The 15,577-nt window shown below is 44.7% G+C and overlaps 1 protein-coding gene across 3 annotated transcripts in view; it reads left to right on the forward strand.

The window, feature by feature from the left end:
- The window catches only part of Mcmbp (minichromosome maintenance complex binding protein), a 52,412-nt gene that overhangs the window by 33,237 nt on the left and 3,598 nt on the right, over nucleotides 1–15,577 (forward strand). For 2 of the 3 annotated variants that reach the window (XM_059265933.1, XM_059265948.1), the window contains exons 8-14: nucleotides 1,210–1,310; nucleotides 6,012–6,190; nucleotides 6,727–6,850; nucleotides 9,078–9,195; nucleotides 11,909–12,074; nucleotides 13,111–13,244; nucleotides 15,124–15,288. In XM_059265933.1, the coding sequence (XP_059121916.1) occupies nucleotides 1,210–1,310; nucleotides 6,012–6,190; nucleotides 6,727–6,850; nucleotides 9,078–9,195; nucleotides 11,909–12,074; nucleotides 13,111–13,244; nucleotides 15,124–15,288 (987 nt within the window). The remainder of the gene's footprint in view (nucleotides 1–1,209; nucleotides 1,311–6,011; nucleotides 6,191–6,726; nucleotides 6,851–9,077; nucleotides 9,196–11,908; nucleotides 12,075–13,110; nucleotides 13,245–15,123; nucleotides 15,289–15,577) is intronic. The other variant, XM_059265941.1, reaches the window with a different exon arrangement.

Raw genomic sequence — 15,577 nt, forward strand, 5'->3', positions numbered from 1 at the left:
ACAGGAACTTAAGTAGGGCAGAAACTGTGGGAGGCCAGCTCCCACCTTTTAAAAGGGTTCCTATGAGGAGGAGAAGAGGGATAAGAAACTTTTAGATAGAAAGATAGCAAAGAGGAGAAAGACAGAAACACTGGATAGTTTTGGGAGGACCTGGGTCAAAACCCAACAGCCCCTTCAGCCTCTTCAAAAGGGGCTTTTTATAACAATGCCAAGGGGCAGGGCAAAAAGACCTCCCCCTGGCTAGATCAAAGCACACCATACAGCCAAGTGTAGACCCTTCCAAACACCTGGTAACCACGCCAGTGGTCAAATCATCCCCTTTATGCAGCCCTGCTGGGTGAAGCAAGCTCAAATTCTCGGACCCTGAGTAAGTTCTCACTAGGAAACCTCTGTGGGTCTCTACAGAGGCCATGCGAGAAGTGCTGTTTACCAGCTTGCTCCTCATGGCTTGCTGCTTTCTTTTAGCACCCAGGACCACCAGCCCAGGGATGGCTCCACCCACAATAGATTGGACCCTCCCACATCAAACACTAATTAAGAAAATGCCCTACAGGCTTGCCTAGAGCCCAGTCCTATGGAAGCATTTTCTCAATTGAGGCTCCTTCCTCACTGATGACTCTAGTTTGTGTCAAGTTGACATAAAACTAGCTAGTGCACCATTTCACAAAACCAAAGGGGAAAAGTCATATTCAAAAGTGGAACAACTTTAAAATTCATACCTATTTCCTTCCTATCTCATTTCTGACTTTATGATTTTTTTTCTGCTATTTTGCCTTTCTTTTCAAAACCCACTTCTCACTTGTATTTAAAATAAAGAGTGTTGCATCACATGCCTGTAATCCCACCATTCTAGAAGCTGAGATAGGAAGATCAAGAATTCAAGGCTAGCCTGAGCTACAGTAACATGGCCCCGATGCAAAAACTAAATTAAACTGGTTGTAGTGTCATATACCATCAGTTCCCACACTTGGGAGGTAGAGACCTGAGGATTGCTTTGAGTCTAAGGTCAGTGTGTGCCATATAGCAAGTCTTAGACCAGCCAGGTAGGCTCTGTGGACGTACCTGGCTCTGTTTTAGCTTTGACTGATGGCCAGCCTCTGTGGGAGCATGGTTGTTCACATGCTTGCTGATTTCTCTGGCTGGCTGGCGAGTACCTGGCTGCTCTTGGTTATGTCATTCAGTGTTAACCTGATTTTGTGTTGTCCTCAGGTCTATGAAGATTGGGATTGCTTCAAAGTCAACGATGTTCTTGAGTTATATGGTGTGCTGTCTGTGGACCCTGTCCTGAGCATACTGAATAATGAAGAAAGGTGAGTCTGTCTGCTAGGTTTTTCTTTGTTACTTTTTCGTTGGATATAATTTCAGAACAGTGGTAGATGATGGTTACAAAGAACTTCCTTTCCTGTCTTCAGATTTACCAGTTGCCACCACCCATGCCCCATGTGCTTGTCATTACTGCTCTTTATGTACCACTGTCACTCCATCCCTGCAACCTCTTGATATGGGAATTAGCCAGGCTACATCAGTCTTCCCAGGGCTGTGCCACTGATGCTTGAGAGTGTCGTTAATATCCATCGCTCAGTTAGGATGGGGTCTCCGGTCGTGTTAGTGCCTTTCACTTTGGTAGCGCGAATCCTAATTGGTCTTAAGTAAAAGCCCAGAGCCAGATATCAGGGTAAATGTTGAAAGATCTATAAAGGAGCCAGCCACTAGAGAGTCTTCTTACCTCTACCAAATCCTCAGCCTGAAAGGGGCCAAGCTCCTGTCTCCACCCGCCTTAGCACTTTATCTCTTCACTTTCTCTCTGCCCAGCCGTTTCACTTCTTGTTTCCTACTCCTAAGTGCTGGGATTAAAGGTGTGTACCACCACTGCCTGGCAAAATGTGTAGCCCAGGCTGGCCTCGAACTCGTGATCCAACTCGTGATCCTCCTGCCTCCGCCTCTTTCAGCAAATCCTACCAGCGCCACCACAACCGGCATCATTAATAATTTGAAAGATACTTTTGTTTATGTGAAGATACGAATGTCTGGCATCTGTTGACTTGTGTCTCTCAGAGGCTCTTCATTAACTTTGTCTCTGCTACAGTAGCCATTTTCTACTGTATCCCTCCTACAGTAGTCAAGAAATTTCTTTGTCAGTATGGACCAATGGGATTTCATTTTATTCAATATTAGTCTGTCATTTGAGACTCAGATTTTCCCAGATTCAGCTAGTAGGAGCCACAGTGAACAAACAGTATGCAGCGTACTTGCTTTTTTTTTCTTTTTTTTAATATTTATTATGTGTACAATGTTCTGCATGCATGCATGCCTGCAGGCCAGAAGAGGGCACCAGATCTCGTTACGGATGGTTGTGAGCCACCATGTGGTTGTTGGGAATTGAACTCAGGACCTCTGCAAGAGCAGCTAGTCTCTCCAGCCCACAGCATACTTTCTTTTGGTCACCAACCAGCTCCCAAATCATGACACAGAGGTGTATTATTAGTTATGAATGCTCGTCCTTTAGCTCATGCTTGTCCCACTAATGCTTAAACTTAATTTAACCTGTTTCTCTTCATCTATGTTTTGCCTGTGGGCTTTTTATTTTTCTCATTCTGTATGGTCTACTCCATGTCTGACTGGCAGTTACCTGGTTAGCTGATCCTGGGTGTCTCCCTCTCTCCCTAGTTAGCTGATCCTGGCTGTCTCCTCTCTCCTTGGTTAGCTGATCTTGGCTGTCTCCCCTCTCCCTGGTTAGCTGATCCTGGCTGTCTCCCCTCTCCCTGGTTAGCTGATCCTGGGTGTCTCCCCCTCTCTCTTGTTCTCCTCGATTCCTTTTCCCTCAAGCCCAGAATCCTTCTCCTACTTATTCTTTCTGCCCGCCAGCCCCTGCCTAGTTATTGGCTGTTCAACTTTTTATAACACGGCTTTACATAGTTAAACAAATGCAGCATATCTCTGCCTAGTTAAAATAATATTCCACAACTCTAGGTCCTTAAGATGACCTCACCATTTTCAGTATTTATTTTCTGTCACATTAAGCAACTTGGACTTCGTATGTACCAGCTTATTACCGTCTAGTTTTTCCAGTAAAGCATTTTCTTCTAGTGAGGAATTTTATTTAAGTCAAGAATAAGTACTAATTGATACTGGATTGGTTCATTTTTAGATCCTAAGTGATGAATGGAGCTAGGAGACTGTTAGTTAGCTTTCTTTTCTTATACCTGAGATCATCCACTTACAAAGAGAGTCAGTGTGTGGCTCATATGGAGTTCCCATCACATGCACTGGGCCCTTTTGCTCCGTGTGGAGGTATTGTATTATAGTGGGAAGTGTGGCTGAGAAGAAAATACTAATCTAGTGGCTAGGGTATGAAAGATAGGGAGAAGAAAAACCCAGTTCCTTAACTCCAATTCTCTAGGGACCTCTACTTCTGCTTCTTCAAGATTGTGCCATCTCTAAGGACTTCCACGTGATCCCATTTGTCAATTGTTAGTTTTAATGCCTGTCCTCTGGGGTCCTGTTTAGAAAGTCGTCCTGAGCCTTTAAGTTCAAGTGCATACCCTACATGATTCATTTGGAGTTGAGTTTTGTAGAGGGTAACAGATAGGGATCCTCCCCCACACACATACTAAAATTTTAAAATGTATTTCTGTATTTTCCATGAAAAGCCATGAATTTGCTGTGCATGGTGATACACATGTATAATCCCGGCACTTGGAAGGCTGAGATAGAAAGAGTTGAATTCTAGCCCAGCTTGGGCTACATGACGTGGAAAAAGCCCTGCGTTCACACTCCTCAGCACAGGCCCTGTCACTCACTCTCTTCTTCTGTAGTTGGATGCTCACTGTTCTCAGTGCGTCCTGCTCAGTTCTACAGTGCACACAGAAGGGATTTACAGAATTGGTGAGCAGGGCCACTCTAGGCAGAGCCTCAGGATTGAGCGTTCAGTGTCTGTTTCCAATGTCTTTGTTTTCATGTCTTGTCTTCTAAGACAGAGTGTCACTGTGTGGACCAGGCTGGCCTCAGACTCGGGTTAAGTCCTCCGCCCCTGCAGAATGCTAGGATTACAGGCGTAGACCAGCACCAGCAGCCAGCACCCCTTTGTTTTAGAGTGGGGCTTTGTATTCAGAGTGCTCCTCTCTGTTAGCACTCAGGCGTCTGTACACTGGCCTGCCCTGAGGGTCCTGACAGGATAGACCTCAGCTGCAGCCACTAAGAGCACCCCCTGTGCGCATCCACTAGTTTCCTTATAAAAGGCGGGCCTTGTACACCTCCTTTCTCTTTCTCTTCCTCATCCCCAGGGACCAGTCTCTGCCCCCTTCTCTCCCATCCTCTCAATAAACCTCCTGCGTGGGCCCTGTTGTATGGTGTGATTCCTTCCTGCCATTTTTAAAATTACAATACTCCACAGTGGCCATTTTGATTCTGGTGTTTGTTTCAGGTAGATTCATTTGTGGCTCCATTTCATTTCCCAGCTTTCTCCATTACTACAGAACTAGAAGGACTGTGTTATCCCAAAAGTGCCCAGGAGTACCTTTGTGTGTCCCCATCCCTTCTCTTTTGGTCCCGCTCCACTGGGAACCAGATTCTTAGTCTCTGACTGTACCTCCTGTATTTATCCTTTGGGGAAGTGTGTAGCTACATATATTTCATTCCCACCCTTTTTTTTCTTCAATAAGGGATGCTATATTTGTGTGTTTTTTATTTTTTATTTTTTTTAATTGTATAGCAAAATGTGGACATCTAGACCTTGTTCAATCTTTCCTTTTGCCAAAGAGAAGGAAGGACTGGCCCCATCACACCTGTGGGACTTGTTGGATGCTGGGTGGTCATTGGCTTTCTATATACACTTAAAAATATTGGAAAAAGCCAGGCATGGTGGCGCAAGCCTTTAATGTCAGCTCTCAGAAGGCACAGGCAGGTGGACCTCTGTGAGTTCAAGGCTAACCTGGTTCTACATAGTAAGTTCCACTATAGCCAGGACTAGTCTCCAAAAAAAAAAAGAAAGGAAAAAGAAAACAATACAAAAATGTTGGCAAATAATCCCCCCCCACACACACACACACACACCACACACACACACACAAGGTCTTTCTACGTAGCCTGGCCGTCTAGGTACTCTGTAGACCAGGCTGGCCTTGAACTCAACTCACATTGATCTGCCTGCATTTGCCTCCTGAGTATTGAGAATTAAAGTATTCTTTAATTAAAGGCATGTGCCACCACAGCCAACAGCTTTCCTTCTAAATTACTTGATTATTGAGGCTTCTTGATTCAGGGGAGGAGCACAGACTGGAACAGACTTGGGTGGATTTGTGAACTTGTGAGATCTGATGGAGTTCGTGTGTATGGTGTTGGCCGTTGCCCATAGTATAGATGAAGACTTGACATGTTCAGTCATTTGCTCAGTTATTTCATCGTGAGTCTATCATATTCAAATTGTTTAGCAAACCTGAATGTTCACACTGTTTTAATCATTTGTCCATACATTCAAGAGAGGTGGAGCATCACGCAAGAATAAAATTTAGCAAAGACGATTAGCAAGATAGAGGTGAATGATTTTCCACACTCAGTAATAAACAGTTGTGAAAAAGATCCCAATGTTGTGATGTGCTGAGGATTCAAGGAGCACCTGATGTGAAATGGCATCCTCTGTCATGTGCATGGCACTGTTAGCTCACTGAGTTAATAAACACATTGGTCCTGGGCAGTAGAATAAACCTCTGTCATGTGCATGGCACTGTTAGCTCACTGAGTTAATAAACACATTGGTCCTGGGCAGTAGAATAAACCTCTGTCATGTGCATGGCACTGTTAACTCACTGAGTTAATAAACACATTGATCCTGGGCAGTAGAATAAACCTGCTGTGCAGTGCCATGACCCAGCACTTTAGATTGAGCGACCACGTTCTGCGATTGGGCGATGGAGAATCCTTGAGTAGGAGTCTGAGTCTGTCTTCAGAGCGCATGTTGTTTTTACACCTTTGCTATTGGGCATCTCTAAACCAGCATATCCCTCTCTCCGCAGGGATGCCTCTGCACTCCTGGACCCCATGGAGTGCACAGACATGGCAGAAGAGCAGAGGGTACATAGTCCTCCAGCTTCGTTAGTGCCAAGAATTCATGTGATTTTAGCCCAGAAGTTGCAGCACATCAATCCTTTGTTACCCACTTGCCTTAACAAGGAAGAGAGCAGAACCTGTAAGTGTAAGTGTTGGAGCCCATGACCAGCAGTTCACCTCCATGTGGGCCATAGCCCCTGCTCAGCAGAGTGAGTTTTCTAGTAATGTCTGTGGCTTTGCCCCATTTCCTCTTCCATTGATTCTTGTCATTGAAATGAGACCTAAACAAGAACAAAGGGTTTATGTCTTGGTTCCAATATTGGCATCACTTTTTAATTTTTTTAGATTACGTTTATTTATGGGCAGGAGGGATAGAACATGCATGTGCCAAGGCATGCATGTGGAGGGAAGAGGAGATCTTAAAGGAGTCAGTTCTCTCCTTGTGCTGTGTGTGTCCTTGGGAATCAAACTTAGCTCATCAGGTCAACAGACTTGGTGGCAAGTGCCTTTATTCCGGGAGCCATCTTGCCTACCCTAACATTGGCATCATCTGTTGGCCATTAGTCTAAGTTCTTGCTCATCGTCTCTAGAACTGTAGCGTTCCTTGCTGTTCTTGCACTGAGAGCTGGTGCAGAGCTGTGTGCACACTCTCATCTGCCGCCTGCCTGCTTCCTTCCGCAGTTGTGTCCAGTTTCATGTCCGAGTTGTCTCCGGTCAGAGCAGAGCTGCTTGGATTCCTCACTCACGCGCTCTTGGGAGATAGTTTGGCCGCTGAGTACCTTATCCTGCACCTCATCTCAACAGTGTAAGTGCTGTGCTCTTTGTGGGGACTGAGGAGTATTGGTTCTGCTCTTTGGGGGTGCTACCCAGCTCCCAGATAAATCACACACGGAGGCTTATTCTTAATTATGAATGCCTGGCCTTAGCTTGGCTTAGTTTCTAGCCAGCTTTCCTTCTCTTAAATTATCCTGCCTACTTTTTGCCTCTGGGCTTTTCCCGTTCTCTTACTTCTGTAAATCTTACTCTTACTCCATGACTTGCTGGTTGTGTAGCGGGGTGGCTGGCCCCTGATGTCCTCCCCTTCTCTGGTTCCTTCTAGATCTTTTCACTCCTCCGTCTCTTTTTTTTTTTTTCTCCCAGAGTTCTCCCTCTATATATTCTCTCTGCCTGCCAGCCCAACCTATCCTTTCTCCTGCCTTGCTATTGGCTATTCAGTTCTTTATTAGACCATCAGGTGTTTTACACAGGCACAGTAACACAGCTTCACAGAGTTAAACAAAAGTAACACACCTTAAAATCATATTCTACTACAGCTGAGGTGTGGGTAAAGAGTGGACGGGAACAGCTGGGGGTTCACTTGTTTATCAGTTCATCTTCAAGGGGAATTTTTCGTTCCAAATGCAGATGTTGCACTAAATACAGTTTCCTTTTTCACCTTTCACACAGAACATTTTGATTATGTCCTCTTAGTAAACGTTAGAGGCAAGACCAGACAGGGCCTGCCTGATGAGTGAAGTGAGCTATCCCATCTTTTCTTGTGCACACTAGGCATGTGCTTTACCATGGAGTGGCAGCCGCGGACCATTTGTATTCTACTTCTCCTGGCTCTGCTTGTAAAATGGTGATGCCTGTCTTTGTGTGTGTTTAATTTGTATATTGACTTTAATCCCCTCCACCCCTTTCCCTTTTAGTTTTTGGCTTTTTGAGACAGGGTTTCTCTGTATAGCCCTGGCTGTCCTGGAACTTGCCCTATAGACCAGACTGGCCTCAAACTCAGAAATCTGCCTGTCTCTGCCTCCTGAGTGTAGGAAAGGTGTGCACCACCACCACCCGACAGGTTTTTTGTTTTGCTTACAAAATGATGTGTCCTGCTAACAGAAAGGACGTTGCCTGCTCTCACTTGACAGACAGCCCCTTCCCTTTACCACCTGTGCCTGTTCTTTGGTTTAGGTCCGTGTGTTGTGTTTACTAATGTGGATCTGTCAGTTGTGGTTGAAGCACAGATCCTTATCTTGCTTTTCACATTCAGTATTTAGTTAGCTCCATTTTCCCACCATAATACTTTTTTGAGGTAGGGTATCACTATAGACCTGGCCTGGAACTCATATAGAGATCCTTTTGCCTCTGTTTCCTGAGTGCTGGGATTGAGGACATGCCACCACACCCTGCCTTCTTCACAAGCTTTCTAATGACTGTATTCTATTTCATTATAAATTTGTGCCATACTGTAACCATTTCCCAAAACGTTAGATCTTCGCACTTTGTGTGTGTGTGTGTGTGTGTGTGTGTGTGTGTGTGTGTGCGTGCATGTAGTAAATGCTGTTGTAGTAAACATCTTTCCATTGTAAATCTTCCCTTTCTTCTGGTGGCATCTAAGACAATATGTAATGCTTGAAAGCAGGGTTCACAGCAGAGCTCTGCCAGTGTTAGACTATTCCATCCCTAATGGAAAAGCCTGAAATACTGGGAAGTCTGAGTAAACTGAGCCACAGGCATACTGCTTCAGTCAAACTGTGAAGCAGTAACTATGAGCTTATAGTATGCATGCTTAGCCAGGGAAGTCTGCAAACATTCTGAAGCACTTCAAGCCTCAGCATTTTGGATAAGGGATACTTGTACTTCAGAGTTCTTAATATAGCCCACCTCCAAATGTTTGGAGAGGGGTGAAAAATGAGCAGTAGTTTAAGTATTGGCTTTTATTTTTAACTGCTGCTGTTCTGATAGATAAAATAGCCTATGTTCTGCAAAAAAAAATTAAATGTACTTTTATGTGTGTGACTGTTGCCTGCATATCTGTGCATGCAGTGCCGGTGGTGGCCAGAAGAGGGCACCTGATTCTCCCTGGAACTGGAGTTACAGATGGTTGGGAGCTGTCATGTGGGGTCTGGGAATTGAACCCTGGTCTTCTGGAAGAGCAGCCAGTGCTCTTAACCGCTGAGCCATTTCTTCCTGCTTCTGCGTCTAATGATGATATTTCAATATCTTACCTTTGTTTTGTTTTTGTTTTTTCTTTTTCTTTTCCCCTTTCCTAGATATACAAGAAGAGATGTTCTTCCACTAGGAAAATTTACAGTTAACCTGAGTGGCTGCCCACAAAATAGTACCTTCACAGAACACCTATATCGGATCATTCAACACCTTGTTCCAGCAGTAAGATAATATTATGAAGTACTATGAACAACAAATCCAATTATTTTATATCATCTCAAGTACTTTGTGTTCCTGGTGGATCTCATTTACAAGGGACGATACCTGCCAGTTGACAGAATTTAAAATGTACTCTCAGTGTTCACACTGATTGGCCCAGCACAGATTTGTGAATCTAAAAATTAATGCAATGCCAGTGACTCCCTTAAGATCATGCTTCCTGCCACTGCCAGTTTGGTCCTTCAGTTTGGTCCTTTGTGTGCATATTAAACTTGAAATCTAAATAAGCCTAAATTATATGAGCTCAGTTTTCTCAGCTGAAGTAATAAAGGAGACCGTCTTCATGCCCTAGGGTTAGTTGCTGTTTGGAAGCATCTGGAACGCACCATTTGTGTGTCGGGATCTCGGGGATAGGGGAATTGCTCTGATGAGCTGTGTAACTAAAAATGCTGGCCACTTCTTTGGGACTTAAAAAGTGAAGCCAGGCCGGGCGGTGGTGATGCACACCTTTAATCCCAGCCTCAGGAGGCAGAGCCAGGCAGATCTCTGAGTTTGAGGCCAGCTTGGTCTACAGAGCGAGATCCAGGACAGGCACCAAAACTACACAGAGAAACCCTGTCTTGAAAAAGAAAAAAAGTGAAGCCAGATTCTTCACTGAGCAGCCTGTCCAGTCTGTACTTCAGGCCTTGCAGAAGCAGCAGAGTCCTGAGGACTTGGGACCACTTATTCAACTTGCTTTCACTAATTTCTGACATTAGTGATTAAAACTGAAGACCTGTTGAATGATTTGTTATATTTATCAAAATAGTGATAGAACTGACATTGTATTGCATTTTGCCAAGCTCTTAGATTTCTAAATTAATAGGAGACCCCTAGATTTTTCTAGTCCGTTTCCACATTTGCACCTGTGGTGGTGTGTTTTGATCTGGTGTGTTTCTTAGGTGATAGCTGGGGTAGTATCTGAAAGCCTGTTGGAGTTTGCTCATTCTCTATGGTAAAAATCATTCTGTCTTCCGTTTTGAAAGAATGAGGGTAAATGTGTGACTTTCATTCATAAACTCTGTAATAGGGTCTTAGCAGCTCCCTAAGCCCACAACTCCTGAAATAGGTTCTCTGAGTTTTATGGTTTTGTGGTACAAGATCAAGAAAGTAACTGTTGGTCTGTGCTTTAAAGATTCACGGCAGAACAATGAAGCTCTTGAAATGGGATACTAGACACTGGCAGTGCCTATATGCCCATCTACCCAGAAGGGTCTGAGACACCATGGATGTTTCTGGAGCAGACCTGGTGGCTGCCTGGGGTCATGTCTTCCTACATGGAGGACAAGCAGGCAGTAAGGAACAGCATGGCTTATAAGGGATGCCAGCCAGCAAAGACGCTGGTGTAGTACCAGTCCTCAGACACAAGGTGGCGCCAAAGGCCATCCAGATCTCAGTTGTGAGGCCAGAGGTTCTTGGCACACTGAGGGAGGACACAGGCTACTTTTTGACATGGGAGAGGGTGGAGCAAGGGTCTTAGAGGTGCCAGTGTGGCAGGTGTTTGCATTTGTTCTGGTCACTTTTGCTTGTTTAGCTTTTCACTGACCCTGTCTCCTCTGTCATCACTCTACGTCCTGGCACCAGGCCCTTTGTCAATGCTCTTCTCTCTAAGGAGCGTTCATCTTTTACTGCTAGTTACTGTCCTGCTTGTGGTTCGGTGGCAGAGTCGGCCTTAGCCCCAGCACATGGCCACTCCTTTGTTTTGTTTGTTTTAAGAGTTAAAACTTTGATGTATATGAGTGTTTACCTTGCATGTATGTCTGTGCAGCACGCACATGCCTGGTGCCCATGGAGGTCAAAAGAGGGTGTTGGGTCCCCTGGAACTGGAGTTATGGACAGTTGTGAGCCACCGTATGGATGCTGGGAATGCCCCCCAGGTCCTCCACAAGAACAAGTGTTTTTAACCACTGAGCTATCTCTGCAGCCAGCTACCTTTTTGGACAAGCCTTGCCTCTTCTGGGATTTCATCTATATCTGTAAAGAATTCCTGCCCTCCTTTCTAAGAATAATTAAGCTAAAGTATTTAAAATTCTCTTAAATTTCAGCTATAATCTTCCTTCTTCCACAGACTTTCCCACCCTGTGCTTTTCTGAAGGCTGGAACATGCATGAGTAGAGGGGTCTAGGAGAGTGTTGAGTGTGGTGGAGGCTGGAGGCAGGGATGTGGAGGGTCCACGCTCTGGCTGGAGTGTTGGTAGTGAGGGCTGCAGTGTCATGCAGTGGTCTAGGTTAAAGGAGTAGCATTTCAATTCACAGAGCCTTTTCTCTGGCCTCAGTGAATAAGGTCAACAATTCTTGTGTTTTACTAGCTCCTGGGGCTTAGTGAAGTTCAGCTTCTGAGTATCTGATGTTTGAATCTTGGCTGTCTAGCACTTGTTTCAGAGTAAAAATTATTCATCAAGACTCGAAAAAAATTTTTTTTCTTTGTGTTTGTGGCTGGTCTTATCTCTCCAGCATGCCCCAGGCCAGCTGAAAACGGAGAACAAGCAGCTGTAAGAAGCATGGATTGTGGATTGTACTGTGGCCAGTTTCTAAGAGCTGCAGAGACCATTTTGTTTTCCCTTAGAAATGAGATCATACCATGTGAAACACAAATGTTTTGACTCCAAATATGTGTCTTTGTGTATTTTTTTTCATAGAGAAACTTGGATCCTTGCTCATTACAATTTCTGTTTCAGTCTTTTCGTCTGCAGATGACGATAGAAAACATGAACCAGTTGAAATTCATTCCCCACAAAGACTATACAGCCAATCGATTGGTCAGTGGTCTCCTCCAGCTGCCCAACAACACGTCCCTGGTCATTGATGAAACTCTTTTAGAACAAGGGCAGTTGGATACCCCAGGTACGCATGCAGACACTTCCTGTCCTCTTGTCGCTTCGCTCTGTTTAGCCAGATCTAGCAGTGGCTTCTAAGGTAAACTTACATTTAACAGATACTTTTAAAATATGCACTTAACTAAGGCATGTACTACAAACTGTGTACACCAACTGTTTTATTATGACATTCTGTTAGTTGCCTTTCAGCTCAAAAAAGGATAGAAAGGATTTAATGTAATATTTTATACAGCCGGGCGGTGGTGGCACACGCCTTTAATCCCAGCACTCAGGAGGCAGAGCCGGGCGGATCTCTGTGAGTTCCAGGCCAGCCTGGGCTACAACGTGAGTTCCAGGAAAGGTGCAAAGCTACACAGAGAAACCCTGTCTCGAAAAACCAAAAAAAATAAAAAAATAAAAATAAAAATAAAAAAATTATACATCCCATAAACAGTTTTTATCCTTTCTGGAGAAAAAAGTCATATGGTTTAAACGAAGCTCAGTGATGGAACATGTTAAAAAAATGACAAGAAAGCATGCTAGATCGTGTCCAAGTGACAGAATGCAGGTGACGCTGCTGGGGTGAGGGTGAGGCATTAAAAGTAGGTGAAAAGGGAGGCCTGGGAATCTGTAAGGTCAGGGTATCCAGGGCGGTGGCACCCACCTGCATCCCTTCACTTGAGCAGCAGGAGAACTAGAAGTTCAAGGCTAGCCTGGGCTTCATTAAATCCTGTCCCCAAATATATATAAATTGGGAAAACCCAACAACCTCTTATCACAGCCATAACCTAGGAAGTAATGAACTTGCCAGAGTCCCACTCTGTGTCTGGCGTTAGATTTGATGAGTTTTGGCTCCAGAAAGTTCAAGTTGACCTAATGCTATCTATGGTGCTTAGTAAATCTAGTTAATATCTGCTTACTGACATAGCACTTGTTCAATTGTCAGCCACCGTCCCTTTATTTAAGCGGCAGAAAACCACATGTCTTAGGGTCCGTGTCAGCCTAGCTGATTTGCGTAGGTGATTGAAATCATATCACTGCCAGTGACAGTCTTGCTCTTCCAGGTGTTCATAATGTGACTGCCCTGAGCAACCTGATCACCTGGCAGAAGGTGGATTATGACTTCAGTTACCACCAGATGGAGTTCCCGTGCAACATCAATGTTCTCATCACATCCGAGGGGAGGTCACTACTCCCGGTATGATGGCTCGTGGTTGAGTGGAGGGAGGTTACAGTGCCAAGATTCTTGTCACTTTGTCCACTTTTATATTGTCTGTGTGTGCAGGTGTGTGTGTCGAGGCCAGTGTTGTTTCTTGGGAACCATACCCCTTGCATTTTGAGACAGGGTCTCTTACTGGCCTGCACCTAGCCAAGTAGGCTGGTCTGACTGTCCAGCAGGCCCCAGATTCACCTGTCTCTCCTCCAGTCACCGGGATTACAAGGGTAAACCACCACACCCATCATTTCTATATAGATTCTAGGGATTTCATGCTGTGTGCTTTTCTTTTTCTTTCTTTTTTTTTTTTTTTTTTTTGTCTTAAAAGATTTATTTTTTGGGCCAGGTGTGTGGTATACTTCTTACAGCACTCCGGAGGCAGAGGCAGGCAGATCTCTGTGAGTTGGAGATCAGCTGTTCTACATAGTAAGCTCCAGGACAGCCAGGACTACATAGAAAGAGAGAGACCTTGTCTTAAACAAACAAAAAAAACCAACCCCAAAACACACGTTTTATGTGTGTGTCACACATTTTATTTTTTTTAATATTTTATGTGTGTGAATGTTTTATGTGCATGTATGTATGTGTGCTCACCATTTTTGTGCCCTGGTGCCCATGGAGGACAGAAGAGGGTATTTGATCCCCTGGAACTGGATTTAGGGTTGGCTGAGAATCACCATGTGGGTGCTAGAAACCAGCCTCCTCCATCTTCTGCAAGCGCACGGCACGTGCTCCTCACCACTGCGCCAGCTCTTCAGCGCCAAGTGGTGCTGTTTTATCAGTGTGGGTGTGTGCCTGTGCTCATTCATACCCACAGAAACCAGAACTGGGGCTTGGAAGTTTGGCTTGGAGCCCAAGTTAAATGCATTTGTAAGCCACCCAGTATGTGCCAGGGTGCAAACTCTGTCCTCTGTGGAGCAGTCAGTGTTCTCAATCGCCGCACCATCTCTTCAGCCCCACAAAGGTGTGCACTCTATGTATGTCTGCTTCTACAGCCTGAGCCATCCCCGTAGCCCAGCACTTCTTACTATTTCAGTAAGTTGCATTTGTTTATGAATTGTGGGTTAGCCTGGAGTATCAGTCCATGCCTGTGATCTGTACACGGAGGAGACTGAGGTTGGAAGGTAAAGTCACATCCTTCCTGGGCAGCATAGCAAGACCTCCCTCCTACCTCAGTGCAGCTCAGTGGGAAAGCACTTACCTATCTTATATAGGGCTCTGAATTCCATCAGCAGATTACAAAAAAGGAGATTGTAGCTGCTAATTATTAACAAGGGAATCTGTTATTTCTTTTTACCTCAATGTAAAAATTTATAACTATTAAGAACCAAGAAATCACAAGATAACCAAAGCTACTGGTAGGAGAACCTCTCATATCTAGAAATAAAGAGAAGCTAATTCCCCTTAATAATCCAGACTGCTGTTCTTACTTCCTTTGTCCCTTTTCCCCCTGCTGGTCATGTGATGCATGCGTGCATGTGCAGTGGCTGTTGTGTCAAGGTTGGAGGACAACTTGAAAGGAGTCCGTTCTCTCCATCCACCATGTGGGTCTTGGGGATCAAGCTCAGGTCCTCACATCAGGCTTGGCAGCAAGCCTCCCTACTGGTTGAGCCCTACCCATCTCAGATGGTCCTCTGCTGAGTTCAAGGCTAGCCTGACTCAAAGAAGATGATCTTGTCACGTTGCGCTGGTTTCGTGTCTTTTATGATCCAGTCAGACATTGAGTACATTAAGATTTTAAAAATATCCCCCTCCTTAAACATGGTGTTTTCTAATTCCCTGACAAGTTGAGAGCTGCATCCTCTAGAATGTAGGCTATGGAATGTAGGAACTTGGAAATCAGTTCATCTTCCTCTTCCAGGCAGACTGCCAGATTCACTTACAGCCCCAGCTGATCCCACCCAACATGGAGGAGTACATGAACGGTCTTCTGGCGGCTGTGCTCCCGGCTGTGCTCAACAAGTTCCGCATCTACCTGACCCTCCTGAGGTTTCTGGACTACAGCATATCAGATGACGTCACCAAGGTATGCCTTCGTCGCAGCCAGAAATCCTGTGCTGAGTTTTGGGGTTCACTCAATGTGACTTTACTGCAGTTACCTGTAAGGTAAAGTTGGCGTTTGCCGTCTCTAGTCTTTATTATGGTTATCTTCTGTTTAAAAGGGATTCATTCTCTGTCCTTTTACTCAGCTGCCTCCTGCCTTTCTGCATTTGAATTGCTTTTTTTTTTTTTTTTTTTTTTTTTTTTTTTTTGGTTGGTTTAGTTATTTCAGCACTGGGGATCAAAACCAGTTCCTTTGTATATCAGTGCAGCAG

This window comes from Peromyscus eremicus, chromosome 1, assembly GCF_949786415.1.
Source record: "Peromyscus eremicus chromosome 1, PerEre_H2_v1, whole genome shotgun sequence".
Classification (NCBI taxonomy): Eukaryota; Metazoa; Chordata; class Mammalia; order Rodentia; family Cricetidae; genus Peromyscus; species Peromyscus eremicus.